We start from the raw sequence: 19,186 nt of genomic DNA, 5'->3' as shown, positions 1-19,186 counted from the left end.
CGCGCCGCGCCCCCAGCCCGCGCCAGCCGACTGCGCCGACCCGCCGCCCGCCGACGAGCCCGAGGCCCGGCTCGACGGGGAGGACTCCCCGGGCAAGGCCAGACCGGCGGCCACGCGCAGGCCCGGGGCCGCCGCTCCCGCGGACCACGACGACCGCGGGCCCCCCACCAGCGTGGCGGCCCTGCGTTCCAATTTCGAGAGGATCCGCAAGGGCCCCGTCCAGCCGGCGGCGACGGACGCTGAGAAGCCCTTCTATGTGAACGTCGAGTTCCACCACGAGCGCGGCCTGGTGAAGGTCAACGACAAAGACGTGTCGGACCGCATAAGCTCCCTGGGCAGCCAGGCCATGCAGATGGAGCGCAAGAAGTCCCAGCAGGGCGCGGGCCCCGGCCCTGGGGACCCGCCCAGGCCCTCCTACCGCGGGCGCCTCTCCGAGAGCAGCTGCGGCCTCGACGGCGACTTTGAGGACGCGGAGCTGAACCCGCGCTTCCTGAAGGACAACCTGATCAACGCCAATGGCGGCAGCAGGCCCCCCTGGCCGCCCCTGGAGTACCAGCCCTACCAGAGCATCTATGTCGGGGGCATGATGGTGGAAGGGGAGGGCAAGGGCTCGCTCCAGCGCAGCCAGAGCACCTCGGAGCAGGAGAAGCGCCTTACCTGGCCCCGGAGGTCCTACTCCCCTCGGAGCTTTGAGGACAGCGGAGGCGGCTACACCCCGGACTGCAGCTCCAATGAGAACCTCACGTCCAGCGAGGAGGACTTCTCCTCGGGCCAGTCCAGCCGCGTGTCCCCGAGCCCCACTACCTACCGCACGTTCCGGGACAAGAGCCGCTCACCCTCGCAGAACTCCCAGCAATCCTTCGACAGCAGCAGCCCCCCCACGCCCCAGTGTCAGAAGCGGCACCGACAGGGCCCGGTGGTCGTGTCCGAGGCCACCATCGTGGGCGTCCGCAAGACGGGGCAGATTTGGCCCAGCGATGGGGACAGCTTGTCCAGCAGGCTGCTTCAAGACGGCGCCTTCCATGGAGACGCAGGTGGGTACCTCTACCACCCTGGTGGGCACACCTGCCCCTGGCTGGAAACCACTGAGCAGTAGGGAATGCAGGGAGGAAAAGGTAGATTTTGGAGTGATTTTCAAATACTGTTGTGGACTGGAAGGATTCTTACTGATTCTGAGCCTGAACAGACTGCATCCCACCTTCCTCCTGAAGGCAGATTCCCAGCGTTTGGAATGGGATTGGGGTGGGAGGGGTGGTGTGTGGGATGGTCGGTGGCTCCTTCCTTTGGGTCTAGAGCCCTGTGCTTCTCGCGAGAGTACTCTCTGCGAGTTGGGACCAGGATGCCCTGGGCAGTCATCTCCTTGCCTTCTGATCCCCCGCACCCGAGCAGTAGGGATGGTATAAAGAGTGGGTCATCTCTGCTGCTTGGATGGAAGCTTTTAGCCGGGATTGATCCGTGTCTTGGGCAATCCCCGCCACCTGTCCTCAAGAGTTATATGACACGTTTGGGGAACCCAAGAGGTGCCAGCTGCTCCCAGGCCGTAGGAGTGTCAGGTTCACTTGCTAGTCAGAGCAGGTGAAAATACGAATGAAGAGGAAGTGAGGTGACCGACAGTTCTGACTCAGTGGGCCACTGAAGATCCACAGGGTGAAGATTTTAGCCAGGGCTGAAGCAGGGCCACGCCTGTTCTGATCTGCCCAGTTTTGATGAGAGACATCACCCAGCATTACTCACCTCTGTGCGTCTTACCCTAGCTCCATTTTCTGATCCATCAGTGTGCTCTCGCCTCCTCGTCTTCCCTGCCCATTGGTGCTCATTTTGGGCTCCTAGTCCACGGCCTGACTCCTGGCCCTGAGATTAAACCTATGGGATTTGTGTATGTAATACGTGTGCACATCTGAGTACAAATACCGTGAGGCGCAGGGGTGACGGGACTGGGTTTTGAGATCCAGGCACAGTTCGTGATTGGAGTAAGGAGAGGGATTGGGGGTGGGTGGCGGGTGAGGCAGTCGGCAGTCTCTCAGAGTCCTGGTCCCTGTTGGGCTGATCCGGTTTTCTGCTCCATTGATTTTTCTTTCTCTGCTGATGGAGTTGTATGTGCTTCGTTGGTCAGCATCCTCTTGAAACAAGTGAGGCTATTTTTGGCTCTGTGGAGTGGCCTCTTTGCGATCGGTGCCCCGTCCTGTTTGTTTTAGGCACATCTAGTTGCTGACTTCATCTGCTGCTGGGGTGGGCTGTGGTGTGTCGCCGGGATCTGCGGCCTGGCCCAGCCGCATCCCCTGAGTCCCTCGTGGGACGGGTGGGGGGGGAGGCTGTAGTATTTAGAAGCCTGCTTTGCAGGCACGTCAGCTCCTCCGGGGTCTGGAGGATTGCCCTGTGGTCACTGGGCACCAGCCCCGTCTGGCCAGCTGTCGGCCGAGCGAGCCAGCTTGAACTGGTCCTCGGCGCCCGCCAGGGTGTGGGAGAACGTCGTTAATAAAGCAGAAAATGAGACGTTTTCGTGGAGACCTACAACCTGAAACCATGATGTCTTGCTGGGGGAATTCAGAGTCTCCAAGGACCAGGGCCCTGTTGGAGGGAGTGTGTTTCGGGGCCCTCCCTGCGGGCCGTCTCCCCGAGCTCACAGCTCCTCGCCTGCCTCTCAGCCCCTGCACGCAGGAGAACCCGGCTCCGTGGGTGACGCTGGGTAGGTTCCCAGCCGAGGAGTTAATTTGACAGCTTGGACCCCACTCTTAGCACTCTCTGGGTCCTTCTCTGAAAGTCCTCAAGGTCCCACGTTCTCTCTCCTGTTAGGTTTTGAAACTCTTGGTGGTTTTAGCTCCGGGAGCCTGTAAACTCAGTACCCAGCATGCTCCTCTGAGCGTCGTGGCTGGAGGGGAAGGAGAGACCCATGGGCGTGGCCATCTGTCTCGGTCCTGACTGTTTACCCATGTTCTTTAGATGCCTGCTGGCCAGGGCTGCGCCTCTGAAATGTGACAATGAGGAAAATCGCTGTGGGGAGGGAGTGGAAGTCACCGAATTCTCTGACGCAACAGCAGCCACCTACATGAGGGCCCGGCCCTAGTAGCTTCAGAGCCTCTTTACTCTCGTATTTCCGAGTTGAGGGAAGGAGCTGAAATGACCACCAGCCGCTGTGCGCCAGGCATGGTGACAGCATGCTTCAGGCAGGGCCCCCTATGAGCTCTCCATCACCCCACCTGCTCCACATCTGCAGGTAAGGATGCAACCAGGAAGTGGCAGAGCTGGGCCTCCAGGCCCCGGGGGAATGCAGAGCCCGTGTCCTTCCCACTGCCCCACACACATGCCTGAAAAATGCGAGTGGGGGAGTCCAGGGGTCCTTCGAGCTCCGCACACCCAGGGCCCACCGGCTGCGAGCTCTGCTATGTGCAAGCCTGTCCCTCCTACAGTACGGGCTGCATAGAAGGAGAGAGTGTGGTCCTTGCCCTCTGGGAGCTTAAAAGTTAATGGGAGACAGGAACACACACATCACTTATGTGTTCAGAGGGCGTGCCATCAGGGAAGCTTCCGGAAATAGCCGCATTGGAGAGGGGCCTGGTCTAGGGCAGAGGGTGGGGGCTGCCGTCTGCCCCTGAGGAGCCGTGGAGCAGAGGCTTCTGTGACTCTGGACTGTGCTTTGTCCTTTATTCATTTATTTTGTGGTACTATGTGACGTAACATTTACTGCCTTCACCCACATTAGCCGTTTTTAAGTGCACAGATCAGTGGCATCAAATACGTTCACGCAGTTGTGCGACCGTCGCCACTGTCCGTCTCCGGGACTTTCCATCTTCCCGAGCTGCGACTCTGTCCCCATCAAACAGCAGTGCCCCCTCCCCCAGCCCCTGGGACCCTCTCCTCTACTTTCCGTCTCTATGATTCCATGACTCTTGGCACCTCGTCACAGGAGTGGAATCACACACATTATGTGTCCCTCCGTGTCTGGCTAATTTCACTTTGCATCATGTCCCCAAATGTCATCCACGTGGTGTCACATCCACGTATGCGTCTTGAAGGCAGGGATCTCTGGTTCATTCCTGGGCCTCCCGTGGAGCCCAGTTCAGAGCCATACACACAGCACATCCCCAAGATCCTGTCCTCCTTTCCACAGCCGGGGGGCCAGGTCGGGAAGGTGGGAAGGTAGGCTGGTCATTGGGAAGCGTCTTAGCTGTGTCCACCCCTGTCCCTTAAACTCCTTTCGAGGACTTTGGCCACCCTTTCCTGAGAGAGGCCACACAACCAAGGACCTTTCCTCTTTTAGGTCTGAGGCACCCCTAGCCCTGAGTGTCCCTTGTGAGATGGGACCCTAGATCTTGTGTTTCTTCCTGGGCGCTCCTGCAAGTGGCTGCCCTGATGTTTCACATTTCTGTTAAGCAGCTTAATTTGCTCTTTGGATTCTGGTGACATGTTATCAGAATGATCGCAGCTTTGTTTTTCCCTTGGGTGGTTGAATGGACCGGCCGGCGACGAGCGTGAGTAACTGTGGGGCAGGAAAAGGTCACCCAGGCCTGGCCTGGGCTCCACCGGCATCTTTAGACCAGAGCCTGCCTCCTCCTCCAAGTTGTCCTCCCGGGGGACAGAGGCAGAGTCCGAGACCATTTAAATCATCACCAGGGTGGAAACGGAATGTAGATCCAATTTTACAAGGATTCTCCAGCTCGGGAAGGATGACCTTCATGTTTTGGGAACAGAAGGAAGCATTCTGGACCTTTCACTGAAGAAGGAGCTGGGAGTGTAGATTCGTGTGGGTCCAGGGGTAGGTGACCCCCCATTCCTCCCTGTTGCTTCTGGCTTCAAGAGCCGCCTCCCCTCCCTGGCTGGGAATCCCGTGGTCCAGCCTGCCCTGTGGTTTCAGAGGGCTCCACATTTACAGTGAACGGATGGGCATCTTCTCCAGTTGCCAGACAACAGGCCTGAATTTTGACTGAGGCTGCTTTTCAGATCACGGCTCAGGAGAAGGTGGTGGTGGATTTAATTAACTCTGAACCCCACAGGGGTCTTGACCCCGACTAGAATTATAATCCCTGTGGCTCATGTAGGATTTTTTCCTTATTTTTGAAAAAATGTAATAATTTTAATTAAAATAACTTATTTATGTAACATGTGATAGGTTTTTCTTTATTGTGGTAAAATAAATGTAGCAAAACGTGGCATTTTCACCTTTTTTCTGTGTTCAGTGGCATTCTGTATATTCATGCTGTTGTGTAACCATAACTGTCTCTAGAACTTTCCATCATTCCTACCAGAAACTCTGTATCCATTACGCAATAACTCACCTTTTCCTCCACCCCCAGCCCCTGGCAACCACTGCTGTACTTACGGTCTGTTTTCTGTGAATTTACTTGTTTCACGTACCTCATGTGAGTGGAATCATGTAATATTTGTCCTTCTGCGTCTGGCCTGTTTCACTCAGTTAGGGTTTTGAAGTAGCCGGGTAGCATTCATCCTTGACGCCCCATCTCTGGTCCTTCATAGGTGTCTTCTCTTCAGGAAAACACCTGTTAGCCATGGCGATGTTTCCTTGGCTTTCACACCCAGGTGTTTGAAGCAGCCCAGTATGTTAGTGATCTGGGGCAAAATGCCACAGACTGGGGGCTTCAACAACAGAAATCTATTTTCCCTGCAATTCTGGAGGCTGGGAGTCCAGGGTCAAGCTGCTGGCAGGATTGGTTTCCTCGGAGGCCTCTCCTTGGCTTGTAGACGGTCCTCCCCTTCACATGGTGTTCCCTCTGTGCCCGTGGACCCCTGGTGGCTCTGTGTGTGTCTAAAATCTCCTCTTCTTATAAGGACATGATTCAGATTGGATAGACCCCACCCTGATGACCCCATTGTAACTTAATCACCTCTTGAGAAACTCATCTCCAAATACAGTCACGTTCTGAGGTGCTGGAGGCTAGGACCTCGACGGGTGAATTTTGGGGGGACACAGTTTGGCCCCCAGGACTCAGTGAGTCCCTGATTGGGCAGCAGAGAGATGGTGTGTGTGTTGTGCTCACCAGCCGGGTTTTAGGAGGAGTTCAGGTGGAGCATCATGCGGCGCTGGGCAGCCTGGTGGGCCAAGACCACCCGGCCGGGTGTCAGGAGAGCTGCGTCCCAACACTTCACGTGGCCACATCTCTCTCCTCATCTAAAACGTCAGGGGTTGGACCCTGTTGTTGCTAAGATCCTTTCCTTCCATTCTTTATTTTTTCTTTTCTTTTCTTTCTTTCTTTTTTTTTTTTTTTTGGCCTTGCAGCTTGTGGGACCTTAGTTCCTGGACCAGGGATTGAATCTGGGGCCACGGTAGTGAAAGTGCTGAGTCCTAACCACTGGACCGCCAAGGAAGTCCCTTTAACTTTTTTCTTTAAAATTTATTAACACAATTTTTCCACGTCTTTCTTCTTTACTCTGGTTTGTACCTACATTTCCTTTACTAAGGTAACCACTTGTCCCCCGTTCAGGCACTCAGAGGTGTTTATTGAGCATCTACTAAGTGCCAGGCACTGTCTCCTGGAAATTCTTTCTTGCCTTTATTCACGGGTTTGTGGAAAGGCTTCTTTCCATGCACCTTGCCTTTAAAAAACCAGCGCAGACAAACAAAACCTTCGTAATGTCCTTGCGTCTTCCCTGACTGTGTATCTTTCTTTAGCTGTATGTTTGCAGCTATTTCCTGTGAATCCTGTGTCTGTCCAGCTTCCTTCTTCAGGGTGGTGAGATCCTCTAGACAGAGACCTACCTTGGTGTCTGTGTCTTGGGTGCTGTGGTGTTTGTGGGTCACGGATGGAATGAGACCCCCATCTCTGAGGTTTCTGTTTGGTCCGGCCCCTCCTTGTTCGAGCCCCACTCCGCTTTCCTCCATCTAATAATCGGCATTGATTTTGGCGGGCCTGACGACACAGGTGCCCCAGAAAGGAAGCTTGTTAGCTTTGGAGATGTCCTGGAGGTTATTTTTCCTTCTTTGCTGAGGTTTGGACTCCTCTCAGTCAATCCCAAGGCTTCCTGAATCCCTGGCCTGGGGCCTGCTAATGATCTGTCTTGGATTCTGGTGCCCCCTGGCCACTGCCACCTTGCAAAACGGGGACGTGGCGGTGGCAGTGCCCCGGGGAGACGAGCCTGCCAAGATGGGGCGGGCGGGGACTGCGATGCCTGACTTGGGAAGTAAACACGACTTTGGTGGAGGCTGTTTCTCGTGCCCTCGGAACATTCTTGTGAAGTGGCTGGAGTCAGGTTGGGTCTGAGGGGGTGTGAGACACACACACCCGCCCAAGGTCAGGCCGTTGGTGGAGGGGCTGGTGCTGTCCTCTTTCCTAGGCTGGAGGGTGATGCCTGTTGCATGAGAGTGGGCACCGAGTGACCTCCCCAGAGGTGGAGGGGACCTGATCAGTTGTTTGGCAAACAAAAAAAACCTCCCGGAAAGTGTTGTAACCCTGTACATCCACCTGGGGCACCTGGCTCAGATTCCTTCAGCAGGTCAGGTGGCAAAGCGCCCAAGAGGACAGACGTGTTGGAAGGATGCTGCCTGTCCATCTGCCTTTTCCCTTCAGCAGTCAGGGCACTGGGGCAGGGTCATGGTGCTGACAGGCTCTGCTGTGGGCAGTCCTGGGAGGTGCAGAGGGGCAGGGGCTGTCTGGGAAAAGGTGACAGAGGTGGCCGGCCGTGAGCACAGAGGGGTCAGCGCATGGCCCAGGGAGCACTAAGAAGGAGCTGTCAGTGTCTGGGAGACCGTGTGGAGACACTGGAGGGAGCAGGAGGGCCCTGCTGCCCCAGCTGCCTGGGGAGCCGGGCCGGCAGAGCCGGGGGCGAGCAGTCCCAGGGCATCCTCCTAGGTGCCTCTGTCGGCATAAGAAGGGCTTTGAAGATTTGCTTCCTTTTACAGGCCTGACCTGCTCCCTTTAAAAAATGCTGCCGGGAGGCTTCCCTGGTGGAGTAGTGGTTAAGAATCCACCTGCCAGTGCAGGGGACACGGGTTCGATCCCTGGTCCGGGAAGATCCCACATGCCGCGGAGCAGCTAAGCCCGTGTGCCACAACTACTGAGCCTGCGCTCTAGAGCCTGCGTGCCACAACTACTGAAGCCCGCACGCCTAGAGCCCGTGCTCCGCAACAAGAGAAGCCACCACGATTAGAAGCTCGCGCACCGCAACAAAGAGCAGCCCCCACTCGCTGCAACTAGAGAAAGCCCGCGTGCAGCAATAGAGACCCAACTCACACACACACACACACACACACACACACACACACACACACAGAATGCTGCCGGGGTTAGTCGGTCTGCCAGGGGAGCAGGAAGAGATCGTCTGCGGGTAACACATGTACACATACCAAGGGTAGCCTTCTGGAACAGATGTCCACATAGTCTGGGGAAAGAATGCAGACCTTGAAGGTACGAGACCTGGACATGCCTGAGATCCAGCATGTGGCTTTTGTGCAGGGACTTGGTTCTGTCAGCTGGAGAGGACGCCCCCTCCTTGGGGGCTTGGTGGGAGCCTGAGTGGCCAGGATGGTGGCCCCTGGGATCTGGCCCCCTCTCTGTTCTCACAGAGTCACCCCCTCAGGCATCTAATGTCAGTTGATTGAACACCACTTAGCAAGCGATTTTAAAGGAGAAATGCATAATTCAGTAGGTGCAGGCCTTTTCACCCACTGGGCTCAGCTCCAGGAGGACCCCGGGGTCTGCCGGGCCCTTCATCCCCCTCTGTTCCCTCTCCTAATGTGTCCTCCTGGGCTGAGTGGTCTTAAAGGTACAGTATGTGTGTATTTTTCTGCATCGTGGCCCCAAAGGAGAGCCAGCTGCTTCACCTAGTGGGCTGTTCTGTCGTCCCAGGGCACCTGGGGCCGTGCACGCCCCTGTGGGGTGGAATGGGGTCTCTTGCAGTGTTCCTGGGGGCCTGGGAAGCTAGGAGCTGCAGGGAGAGAGAGACGGCTTGATTTTTCTCATAGGGCCCCCCCACCCCCAAGTTTGTAGAGGGAAAGCTTAGAACCACTTGGTTCTCGTTTTTAGTGATTGTGAGGCCGAAAGAGAGAAAGTAAGAACCACAGACTTTCTTCAGTGAGAAACAGAGGAGGAAGACAGGAAACCACGAGAGTGGCTCATGCTCGGTGCACTCAGGCTGCTGTGCGGGCTGCCCAGGGCTCCGCCAAGCAGAGGGTGCTGCCCTGGGTCGTGTGGAGGGGACACAGGACAGCTGGGCCCCACGTGGCATCTGAACCGTGTTCAGTGTCCAGCTCAGCTGCATCAAGTATTGGGTTGGCCAGAAAGTTCATTCGGGTTTTCCATACCATCGTAAGGAGAAACCCAAACGAACTTTTTGGCCAACCCAATACATTCACATTGTCGTGCCACCATCACCACCACCGTCTCCAGAACCTTTTCCCAAAACGAGACTCTGTCCCCATCAAGCAGTAACTCGCCCCTCCCCCTCCCTAGCCCCTGGCACCCCCAGTGACCCGCCGTCTGTGGATCTGCTTGTCCTCTTGCGTCTGGCTTGTCTCACTCAGCGTGATGTCTTCACCGTTTCTCCCTCAGACCTCGGTGGTGGTTGGACAGCAGGACCACGACCAGGCCAAGCTGACCGAGGCCTCTGCTCAGTGGGGAGGCACATGGTGCTTGCAGAGCAGGCTGCGTCTTGCACAGCACCATCCCTCACAGGGGCCCCTGAGGAGGAGCAGCAGGGATCCCCTTAGCTGAGCTGTCTGAGGCTTTAGGTGAGGAGCTGGGGGAACCTGCAGGCTCGTGGTTGAATAGATTGGGCAGTCTTCATCCCTGGCCCTCCCCAATCTCGTGGAGTGGCTGTGCTGTGAGCGGGGACGTGCAGGCTGGGCCAGCCACGCCGGTGCCCCCCTCTCCTGTCCTCTCCGAGGCGCGGGGGTCCCCGTGCTGGGCTCAGAGCCGTTGTCCAATTGACTGGAAGGCCCTGCGATGTGACCTGTGAACTCTTAGGTGATGCTCGGCATGGCGGCTCAGCCTCTGGGTGTGTGTGCAAGCCGGCACGTGCAAAAGCAGGATTCGTATCTGCTCAAATCTTAGACCAAAAAATGTAACTCACTTACGAATGTTGACTTCTGAAAGCTTTCCACTTTCTCCCCTAGGAACATGGGTGGAAGTGTCTGCTTTGGGGCCCCGTGGGGTGATGGGGATGGTCTGGATCTGAGACCGCCATGCCTGTGGGCGCCCGCTGGGAGGCCCTGTGGGATAGCATCTTGCTGGGGGCAGTCGGATGGGCCCCCTTGCCTCCCCCTACCAGGCACCTGGGCAGCCGCTGTCAGAATTCGGCTCTAAAACTCCAGGGTGTGATGATGAACATCAGTCTGGGTGCCCCTCCTGTGGTATTTTGTCAGCACCCAGATGGTGCAAGTCGCTCTAGAGCAGACTTTTCTCTGCGGAGGGGCCAGCAAGACTCCAGAAGGCGGGGTAGGGAAGTATTGGAGACCCGGTCCCCACACTGCTTGTCACCTCCCAGCTTCCCCTGCCCCGTGGGCCCTGTGCTGTTAATCCCTGCTATGTCTGCAGTCTTGGGGTGCAGAAACCCCGGCAGGGTAGCAGGGAAAGTCAGAGGGCTGAGACCCGGCTGCTGGCTGCCTGGGAGAGGCCCTTAATTCTAACCGCTCGGCTGGGACACTGATTCCGTAGGTGGCAGGTGGGAAACCATCCCAGTCGGCTGATGCGGTGCGGCAGGCAGGGGCATGGCTGCCAGAGCCTGAGTGCCCTGCTGGGCGCCCCAAGAGTAGGGGTGACGTCTGGGAGGAGAACAGAACGTGTCTGTCTCTCTCTGTCTCTCCCTCCTTCTCTCTCTCTCTCCCTCTCCCCACTTTCTCTCTGGCCCCAAAGCACTGGGCCCCCTCAAGTATGTGAGTGGATCAGAGCCGTTCCTAAGGGAGGAGAGTCACTTTATGTTTATTGAATTCCAAGGCAGGCATGATGGGGCATGACAGTAAATAAGACCTTGGACATCAAAGGCCAAGGCGAGGCTTTCTTGGGGGAGCTCCCTCTGTCATCAGGGACACGCATGCCGGCCCCATAGGGCTCGGGGGCGTGCAGACCAGGCAGGAGCAGCGGGTCAGGACCCTTGTACTGTCCCTTGGCTTTTCACTTTCACAGCTATTTTCAGGGGTCTTTCTAAAGGCTGGGCTGGGCTGTGGTTCACTTGGGAAGGGTCTGGGGGGTTCATTTGACTGGGGCCTCCTATGGGTCAGCAGGACAGCACGTGACATCTAGGGGCCCAGGTCCTTCCTGGTGTCCTTGGACGTGTCCAGGCTGTAGCTTTACTCTGCTCGGTGCCACTGAGCCCAAAGACTCAGCAGGAACTGGGGGGGCATTTGACCTGGTGGAGATTGAAGGCAGTGTCTCTGTCCCAGTTGCCCACATGGACCGCCTCTGCTGTAGTTAGAAAGATCACACACATCCCCACAGCTGGTCACTCCTGGCAAGTCTGATTTGTGAGGTTCTTCTTGTTTTTGTTTATCAGTATCAGTTTCCCTGGGTCAACAGTCCAGCATGGCTTAGCTGGGTCTTCTGCTCAGGGTCTCCAAAGTCTGCAAAGTGTCGGCAGGGGCCGCATTCCCATCTGGAGCTCCACATCCCCTCACCAGCCCAGGTTGTTGGCAGAATCAGTTCCTGGTGGTTGTAGGACTGAGGTCCCTGTTTTCTTGCTGCCTGTCGGTGGCTCCCAGCTCCCAGAGGCCTCCACTCTTCATAAACACTTTCTGCACGGGTATCTGATTTCCTCTTCCGAGCCAACCTGGATTTCTGGAAATCTCCCTGGGTGATCTCCTCTGCAGCCAGGCTTGAGAATTTGTCTACCTCCAGAGCCCATGAGCACTAGCTATGTGTCTTGAACAGTCATCATGTGGAAGAGGGAGTAGATTTCTTTAGGGTCCTACCTGGGAGGCTGGTCTGTTACTAATGGTTAGAAGCTTCAGGGAAACACATTTCTGCTCAGTGTTAAGGGAGGTTTACTTTTCTTCCCGACTTTACATAAAATCATATCTCTGATTATTTTACGTAGCTGAGATCTAGCTGCACTGGGGGTCCTGCTTTTGTCAATTAGCGTGAGCATTTTCTTGTTTTACTCAATATTTTGTAAACGTTATTTTTAAAGTCTACATTATTACTTTGTAATAGAGTTATAGCTTAATTGATCTAATTTTAATGAATTTTGTTGACACAACGTTTATTAAATGTAGCTCGTCATTATAATGTTTCAGCGAGCATCTTTTTTTTTAATGAAGCTTTATTGAGATATAATTCACGTACCATACAATTTGCCCATTTAGAATGTACAATTTGATGGGTTTTGGTATATTGCATTATTAACTTTTTAAAATTATGTTTTTGTGTGTGTATGTATATATAAGAATAAAACTTACCATTTTAAGCATTTTTTAGTCCATAGATCAGTGATAGTAAGCACATTACATTGTGTTTAGCCATCACCACCATCATCTCCAGAATTCTTTTCATCTTGCAAAACTGAAATCTGTGTCCTTTAAGCAATAACGCCCCCTCCCTCCCCCGGCCCCTGGCACCACCATCCACTTTCTGTCTCTGAATTTGACTGCTACAGGGACCTCACAGAAGTGGACTCAAACAGTAGTACTGTAAACGTCTTATTTCATTGAGCATAATGTCTTCGAGGTTCATCCACGTTGTAGCATGTGTCAGAGTTTCCTCCTTTTTTAAGGCTAGATACTTATCCCATTGTTTTGTACTTAAACCACGTTTTGTTTTAAGTACAATTCAGTGACATTCATTAGTCAGTGAGCATCTCGTCTTTTTACATGTGCTTCCATTTGCATTTCCGCTCCCTCCTTGAGGGTGAGCATCTGTCAGTGGATTTAGTCGGGGTGTGGGTGGTTTTAAGACACTTGATATCTGCCACCAAATTACCTTCCAGAAACGCTGTTCCAGTTTGCCTGTGGTTCTGCAGTGCATCCTCTGCTGTCCTCTGGCCTCTTTCTTGCCAAGCTGGGTCTCACCATAACTCCTGATTCCCGGGTGCTCCCTAAGCACTCTGGATCAAGAGAGGCTCAGAGCTGGGGCCACGCCAGTCCCGTCTCTCATTTGGGAAGATCTCTGAGGCTACCAGCTATGTGACAGTCCTTTGTTGAGTCAGCTAGACAGCATAGTCCAGTTAGTTCTGGCCCTTGGAGTTCCTACCTGCCTTAAGGGAAGCTCCAAGGAAGCCAAATACTGTGATGAAAAGGGATTTTACAGAAGGTAGTACGTGGTTGCACTCAGGCTGCAGAAGCTGGCAGAAGCTGGGCCAGGGCAGCAGGATGCTGTTGGGCTTGTCAGGTCAAACACCTCCCTGTGCCTGAGGACTTGGAGCCTGTAGGCTGTGTAGTTGTGTAGGCTGTGTGGTTGTGTAGGTTGTGTGGTTGTGTAGGCTGTGTGGTTGTGTAGGTTGTGTGGTTGTGTAGGCTGTGTGGTTGTGTAGGCTGTGTAGGCTGTGTGGTTGTGTGGTTGTGTAGGCTGTGTGGTTGTGTAGGCTTGTGGTTGTGTAGGCTGTGTGGTTGTGTAGGTTGTGTGGTTGTAGGTTGTGTGGTTGCGTAGGCTGTGTGGTTGCGTAGGCTGTGTGGTTGTGTAGGCTTGTGGTTGTGTAGGCTGTGTGGTTGTGTAGGCTGTGTGGTTGTGTAGGTTGTGTGGTTGTGTAGGCTGTGTGGCTGTGTGGTTGTGTAGGCTGTGTGGTTGTGTGGTTGTGTAGTTGTGTAGGCTGTGTGGTTGTGTGGTTGTGTAGGCTGTGTAGTTGTGTAGGCTGTGTGGTTGTGTAGGTTGTGTGGTTGTGTAGTTGTGTAGGCTGTGTGGTTGTGTAGGCTGTGTGGTTGTGTAGGCTGTGTGGTTGTGTAGGCTGTGTGGTTGTGTGGTTGTGTAGGCTGTGTGGTTGTGTAGGCTTGTGGTTGTGTAGGCTGTGTGGTTGTGTAGGCTGTGTGGTTGTATAGGCTGTGTGGTTGTGTTGGCTGTAGGCGGGGCAGGTACATACAGGAAGGTCATATATGGAGGCTGGGCAACGTGGTCTAATGGCCTTGGGGAGGAAAGGGGAGGGATGGCCTGTTCCATGCTGGTGAGTTGTCTTACACCGCAGATGATCTGTCTTATATTTAAGTGCTCACTGCAGCTGGGAGCCAGCGCTTCTGGAGTTTTAACCATCACAGCTTGTGAGCTGTAGAGCTGGGGCTCTCACTTGCTCCGTCTTCTCTCTGTTGCCTGTCTTAGCTGTGCCGTCAGCTGCTGTTCTGATTCTGAGTAAATCACTTAAACCCTGTGGGCCTCTGACTTCCCCCCACCCCCACCCCATAAATGAGGAAGCTGCACGGTAGCATCTTTAAGATCTCTTTAGTTTTGTGATTCCAAATAAAATGAAGTCGTGTTGCTCTGAGTTGCCAGCAAGTCACTTGGAAAACCTTACTGGCAGGTGTCCCGAAGCAGTCTTCCCGTAAGACCCCAGTTGGGCCTGGCTGCCTGCAGTGATGGGTCCAGGGAGCCCGCGGTGGGCCAGGGGGTGGATTTGGCTCTGCATGTACACTTAATGGGAACCAGGATGCTTCTTTGCTGGTTGATTTATCTCCCTTACTGCCCACTGGCCAGCCCTAGGGTCGGCCCCCAGGGCGGGCACAGATGCTCAGGCTGTGCAGGTGTCACCTGCGTGGCGTGCTGAAAGGCATAACGTGGACAGCTGGGGGGGCCCAGCCTCAACGTGAGAGAGGGTGAGGGCAGCGTGGAGGGCGTCTGCCGGGGCAGAGGTGGTAGTATCCAGGCAGGTGGTTGGCAGCGGGAAACCTGGAGGTGCCAACTGGTGTCTTGCCAGCCAGAGCACAACCCTGCGTGGTCAGGAACGCTTGTGCTGAGGCCAGCCCTGAGACAGCGGGGCTTGCATGCAAGGCTCTACCTGCAACATCTCTGTGCCGTGGGGTTGGGGGACTTTTGGTACCTTGGGGCCATTGTTTTCATGCATCACAGATGGCCAGTCCTCAAGCAGCCTGCTGCCTCCCGGGCCCCACCCGGGATCATAGTCTGAGGGGAAGCCCTCTGTCTAGTCCCTGTTACTTTCTGAGCATCCTCCGTGTCTGCCAGAGCAAGGACTGTCTTGTGCCCGGGCTGGCCAGCCCCGGGGATGGGTTGGTCAGTCTGGAGGACACGAGGAGGAGAAGGAGACTGCGCTGACCGTCTGCACTGCCGTGGGGCTCAGATACCTCAGCAGGAGTCCGTGCTTTCCTTCAGGACTTCTTGTTTGGTGAGCTCGACTGGGACTCCCAGGGACCCCCAGAGTGGCTGGCATTCCCTCTCTGGCGGTCTTGCAGGAGAGAGGACCCCTCCTTTTACTGGAACTTTGCACTTGGGTTTGGCTTTACACTTTGTAATAGAATCCTGTGTGCCTTCTGGGATCTGAGCCCCACTCCACCCTGCAGAGAGCTGGGTGGTACCCGCCATTGGCAGAAGCTTAGACCGGTCAGAAGGTTCCATGGCAGAGCCTGGATTTGAACCAAGCGTGGTTACGTGAGCCTCTGCTCTTCACTGCGGTATTGGGGTGGCCAACCTTTCCTTAAAGGGCCAGATAATAGCTAATCTAGGCTTTGTGGCTGAGAGGCAAAATTGAGACTATTAGGAAGGTACTTATATAACCACTTAAAATGTAATTGCTTAAAAATCGTTATAAGATCCATTCTCAGATCCTGGGTCACACAAACGGGTAGTGACAGGCTGGGTTTGGCCTGTGGGCCGGAGCTTGCTGACCGCTGTCCTGCAGTGCGCTGTCTCCTGATTCCTGGTGATTGTGAAATGAGATGACGGAGCCGCGTGTGGGTGTCTCTCCTCTGTGCTCGGGAGCCCTTGTGAGGCAGGTAGGGTCAGTCCTCCTGTCCCTGTGAGGCCTCCTTCCTGCAGGAAGTTGCCCGGGTGGGAAGCAGGGGTGGGGAGCGGTCACCAACAGCGCCCTGTCTCTCCCCTGCATCCTGCTGCTTCCGAATGTTTATCCCCCGAAACCAGGCTGCCCGTGGGTTCGTGAGGGTTGAAGCTGGGTGATGGGAATGGTATTCGTGATGCTGTGCTCTCGATTTTGTATGTGCTGGAAATTTCCTGCAATAAAAAGTTAAGAAAATATTTATTGATCAAAGTTACAAAAGAAAACCCTCCACCTTGAGAGAACAGGGTGTTGGAATCCTGAATCTTTCTCAAGCTCCAAATATGTGTGAGTCGAATCTAACTCATCTGCTCCCTAGTAGCAGATGTTCCGGGAAAGCCAAGCTGTACTTGAGCCACTCCATCTATCATCCATCCCTCCATCCATCCATCCCTCCATCCACCATCCGTCCCTCCATCCATCATCCATCTCTCCATCCATCCAACCATCTGCCTTAGTCCATTCGGGCTGCTATACCAGAGTACCATAGACTGGGTGGTTTATAAACAACAGAAATGTATTTCTTGGAGGCTGAAAGTCCAAGACGAGGGTGCCAGTAGATTCAACGTCTGGTGAAGGTCCACTACTTCCCAGTTCATAGATGGCTGTCTTCTCACTGTGTCCTCACATGGCAGAAAAAGTGGTAGATTTCTCTGGGGTCTCTTTTATAAGGACACTAATCCCATTCATGAAGGTTCCACCCTCATGACTGAATCACCTCCAAAGGCACCCTCTCCTAACACCATCGCACGGGGGATTAGGTTCTAACATACAGATTTTAGGGGGACACAAACATTTATTCCATAGCTCCATCCATCATCCATCCATCATCCTTCTACCATCCAAATATCCATCCATCCATTTACTCATCATCCATCCATCTGTCATCCAACCATCCACCTATTTGTTCATCTGAAGTTTGTGTAGCACCTGCTGGGGTCCAGACTCCATGCTTAGGCCTCGACACAGTCCATGACCCCAGGGAGCTCATAGACATTGATAAATGGGGGCTGCAGTGGAGGTCAGTACCAGGTGGGCACCAAGAAGGGGTATCTCTGCTGGGTTAGCTCACAGAGGGCATCACGGAGGGAGCGGCCAATTGTTTGGATCTTGAACGGACCCCACTGAAAAGGAGAGTGTTAGGCCATTGTGGGGGATAGGGAGAGGGGGCATTTCAGACGGAGGCAGCCTGTGCACAGAGGCCTGGAGGAGTGGGACAACAGCGTTCTGCAAGGCTTGGGACAGCTGGAGGATGGCTTTGGGATGAGGGACTGGCTGGCGATGAGGTGGGGAGATCTGGTGTGCCTCCCACCCTGGGCCGGAGAAACCCCCCAGTGACGCCTGCATGAAAGATGGGGTGGGAGAGCCACCCTGCAGCCACGGGCCTTGCTTGGTGCCCCGCCCGGGCCACTGTGGGTTCCGGGGCCCCTCCTGGACAGAACTCCTCCTCAGCTGGGCGGCTGCCAGCCTCGCTTGGGCCGAGCAGGTGTGGCTTACCTGCACTCACCTTTGCTTTGACTTCTTGGCTCACGGACTCCTGTTGGGGAGCAGCGGTCCAGACAGTGTGGAGTTTTGTGTCTGCCTGCAGAGCAGACGCGCTGGAGCCTCAGTGTTGGTGGACCTTTGCGCTTCACTTGGCTCCTCCGGGCCGGGCTGGGGCGGCTGTCTGCACTGCACACCTGCGGCTGGAAGGGCAGAGACAAGCAGCCCTTTCTCCTCCAGGGCCCCCCCTCCCCGCCTGGCGTGTGTCTGCGTGGCGTGGCGGGTCTGTGGCTGCATGAAGGTCATGGCTGGGGCTGCGATGCCAGGACCTCGCGGTCACTTAGGACAGTGGGAAAGAGTCGTTGGGGTTTGTTTGTTTGTTTAATTGTGGTAAAATACACATAACATAAAATTGACCGTGTTAACCATTTCTAAGTGCACAGCTCAGTGGCATTAAGTATATTCATGCTTAATTCGTGCAACTGTCTCCACCATCTGCCTCCAGAACTTTTCATCTTCCCGAACTGAAGCTCTGTCCCCATTAACACTAATGCCTCCTGCCCCCCAAACTCCCTCCCCCGGCCCCTTTCAGTTTCCATGCGTCGGACTCCTCTAGAGACCTCATGTGAGTGGAATCCTACAGTATTTGTCATTTTGTCCTGAGCATAATGTCCTTGAGGCTCATCCATGTTGTTGCATGTGTCAGAATTTCCTTCCTTTTGAAGGCTGAATTTTATATATTCCGTTGTATGGATGGAGCACATTTTGTTTATCCATTCATCTGTGGATGGATACTTGGGTTGCCTCCACTTTTTGGCTGTTGTGAAATCATGCTGCCGTGAACATGAGTCTCCAAATTCAGTAGTCTTTTTTTTTTTTTTTTTAGCATCAGAATTTTACATTTGTTTGCCTCCCCCTTCAGCTGTTTGGTTTGTTTATTCATTTTTATTGAGATATATTTGGCATTTCACATTGTATTTGTTTTAGCTGTACAGCGTAACGACTTGAACATACGTATATGTTGCAAAATGATTATTGCGGTAAGTTTAGTTAACACCTGTCACCACACATAGTTACAAATTTTTCTTTTCACCTATTTGTTTTTCAGTCAATTCCCTTTTCTCTTTTGACAGATTTCCAATTACAGAAAATTTTGTCCATGTTAGGAAAACGAAATTTTGAGCTGAGGGTTAAAAAAAAAAAAAAAACATATAAGTTACCTGTTCTTTTTTAAAAATGCCAAAGATTCAAAAGATACTATGATGTCGGTAGAGGTATATGTGCCTTGAAACGTAATTCACAGACAGTAAAAGTCACTCTTTTAGGTGTACTGTTCAGTGAGTGACGGCAGTGGCGTAACCACAATCAAGATACACAAGAGGTCCGTCACCGCAGAAATTGCTGTCACCCCCAAAAGCTCCATCACCGTGTCTCTTGTATACACACCCCTCCCACCCCACCTGCAGCCCCTGGCAACCACTGAGGTACTTTCTCTCCCTCTGGTTCTGCCATTTCCTGAATGTGGAATAAATGGAGTCCTACAGTGCGGAGCCTTTTGGATCCAGCTCCTTTCACTTCGGGAGGGCCCTTGTGACTCATCCAGGTGGCTGTGTATGATACCTTGTTTCCTCTTGTTACTGAGATGGTTTTTCATCAACTGATGTGTGGACTGTTCCTTTTCCTTTCTGTTCTGTTCTGACAGCTTTACTGAGATGTAACTTACATCCCGTCTAGTTCCCCTGCTGCCCGTGTACCGTTCAGTGGCCTTTATAGATCCACAGATTGAGTGATGCAGCCACCATCACTCTCTAGTCCCAGAACCTTGTCATCACCC

General features: G+C 54.0%; 1 protein-coding gene across 1 annotated transcript in view; it reads left to right on the top strand.

Annotated features, from left to right (window-relative positions):
• Positions 1-19,186, top strand: part of BCR (BCR activator of RhoGEF and GTPase) — a 105,188-nt gene that overhangs the window by 790 nt on the left and 85,212 nt on the right. The window contains exon 2 of the mRNA XM_029222816.1: positions 1-1,034. This exon is cut by the window's left edge and continues 3 nt beyond it. Within this exon, the coding sequence (XP_029078649.1) occupies positions 1-1,034 (1,034 nt within the window). The remainder of the gene's footprint in view (positions 1,035-19,186) is intronic.

The sequence above is a fragment of the Monodon monoceros genome, unplaced genomic scaffold, assembly GCF_005190385.1.
Source record: "Monodon monoceros isolate NGI ecotype Baffin Bay Population unplaced genomic scaffold, NGI_Narwhal_1 Super_Scaffold_1, whole genome shotgun sequence".
NCBI lineage: Eukaryota > Metazoa > Chordata > Mammalia > Artiodactyla > Monodontidae > Monodon > Monodon monoceros.
The sequence above is the reverse complement of the archived record's forward strand: the minus strand, read 5'-3'. Positions and strand labels throughout refer to the sequence as shown.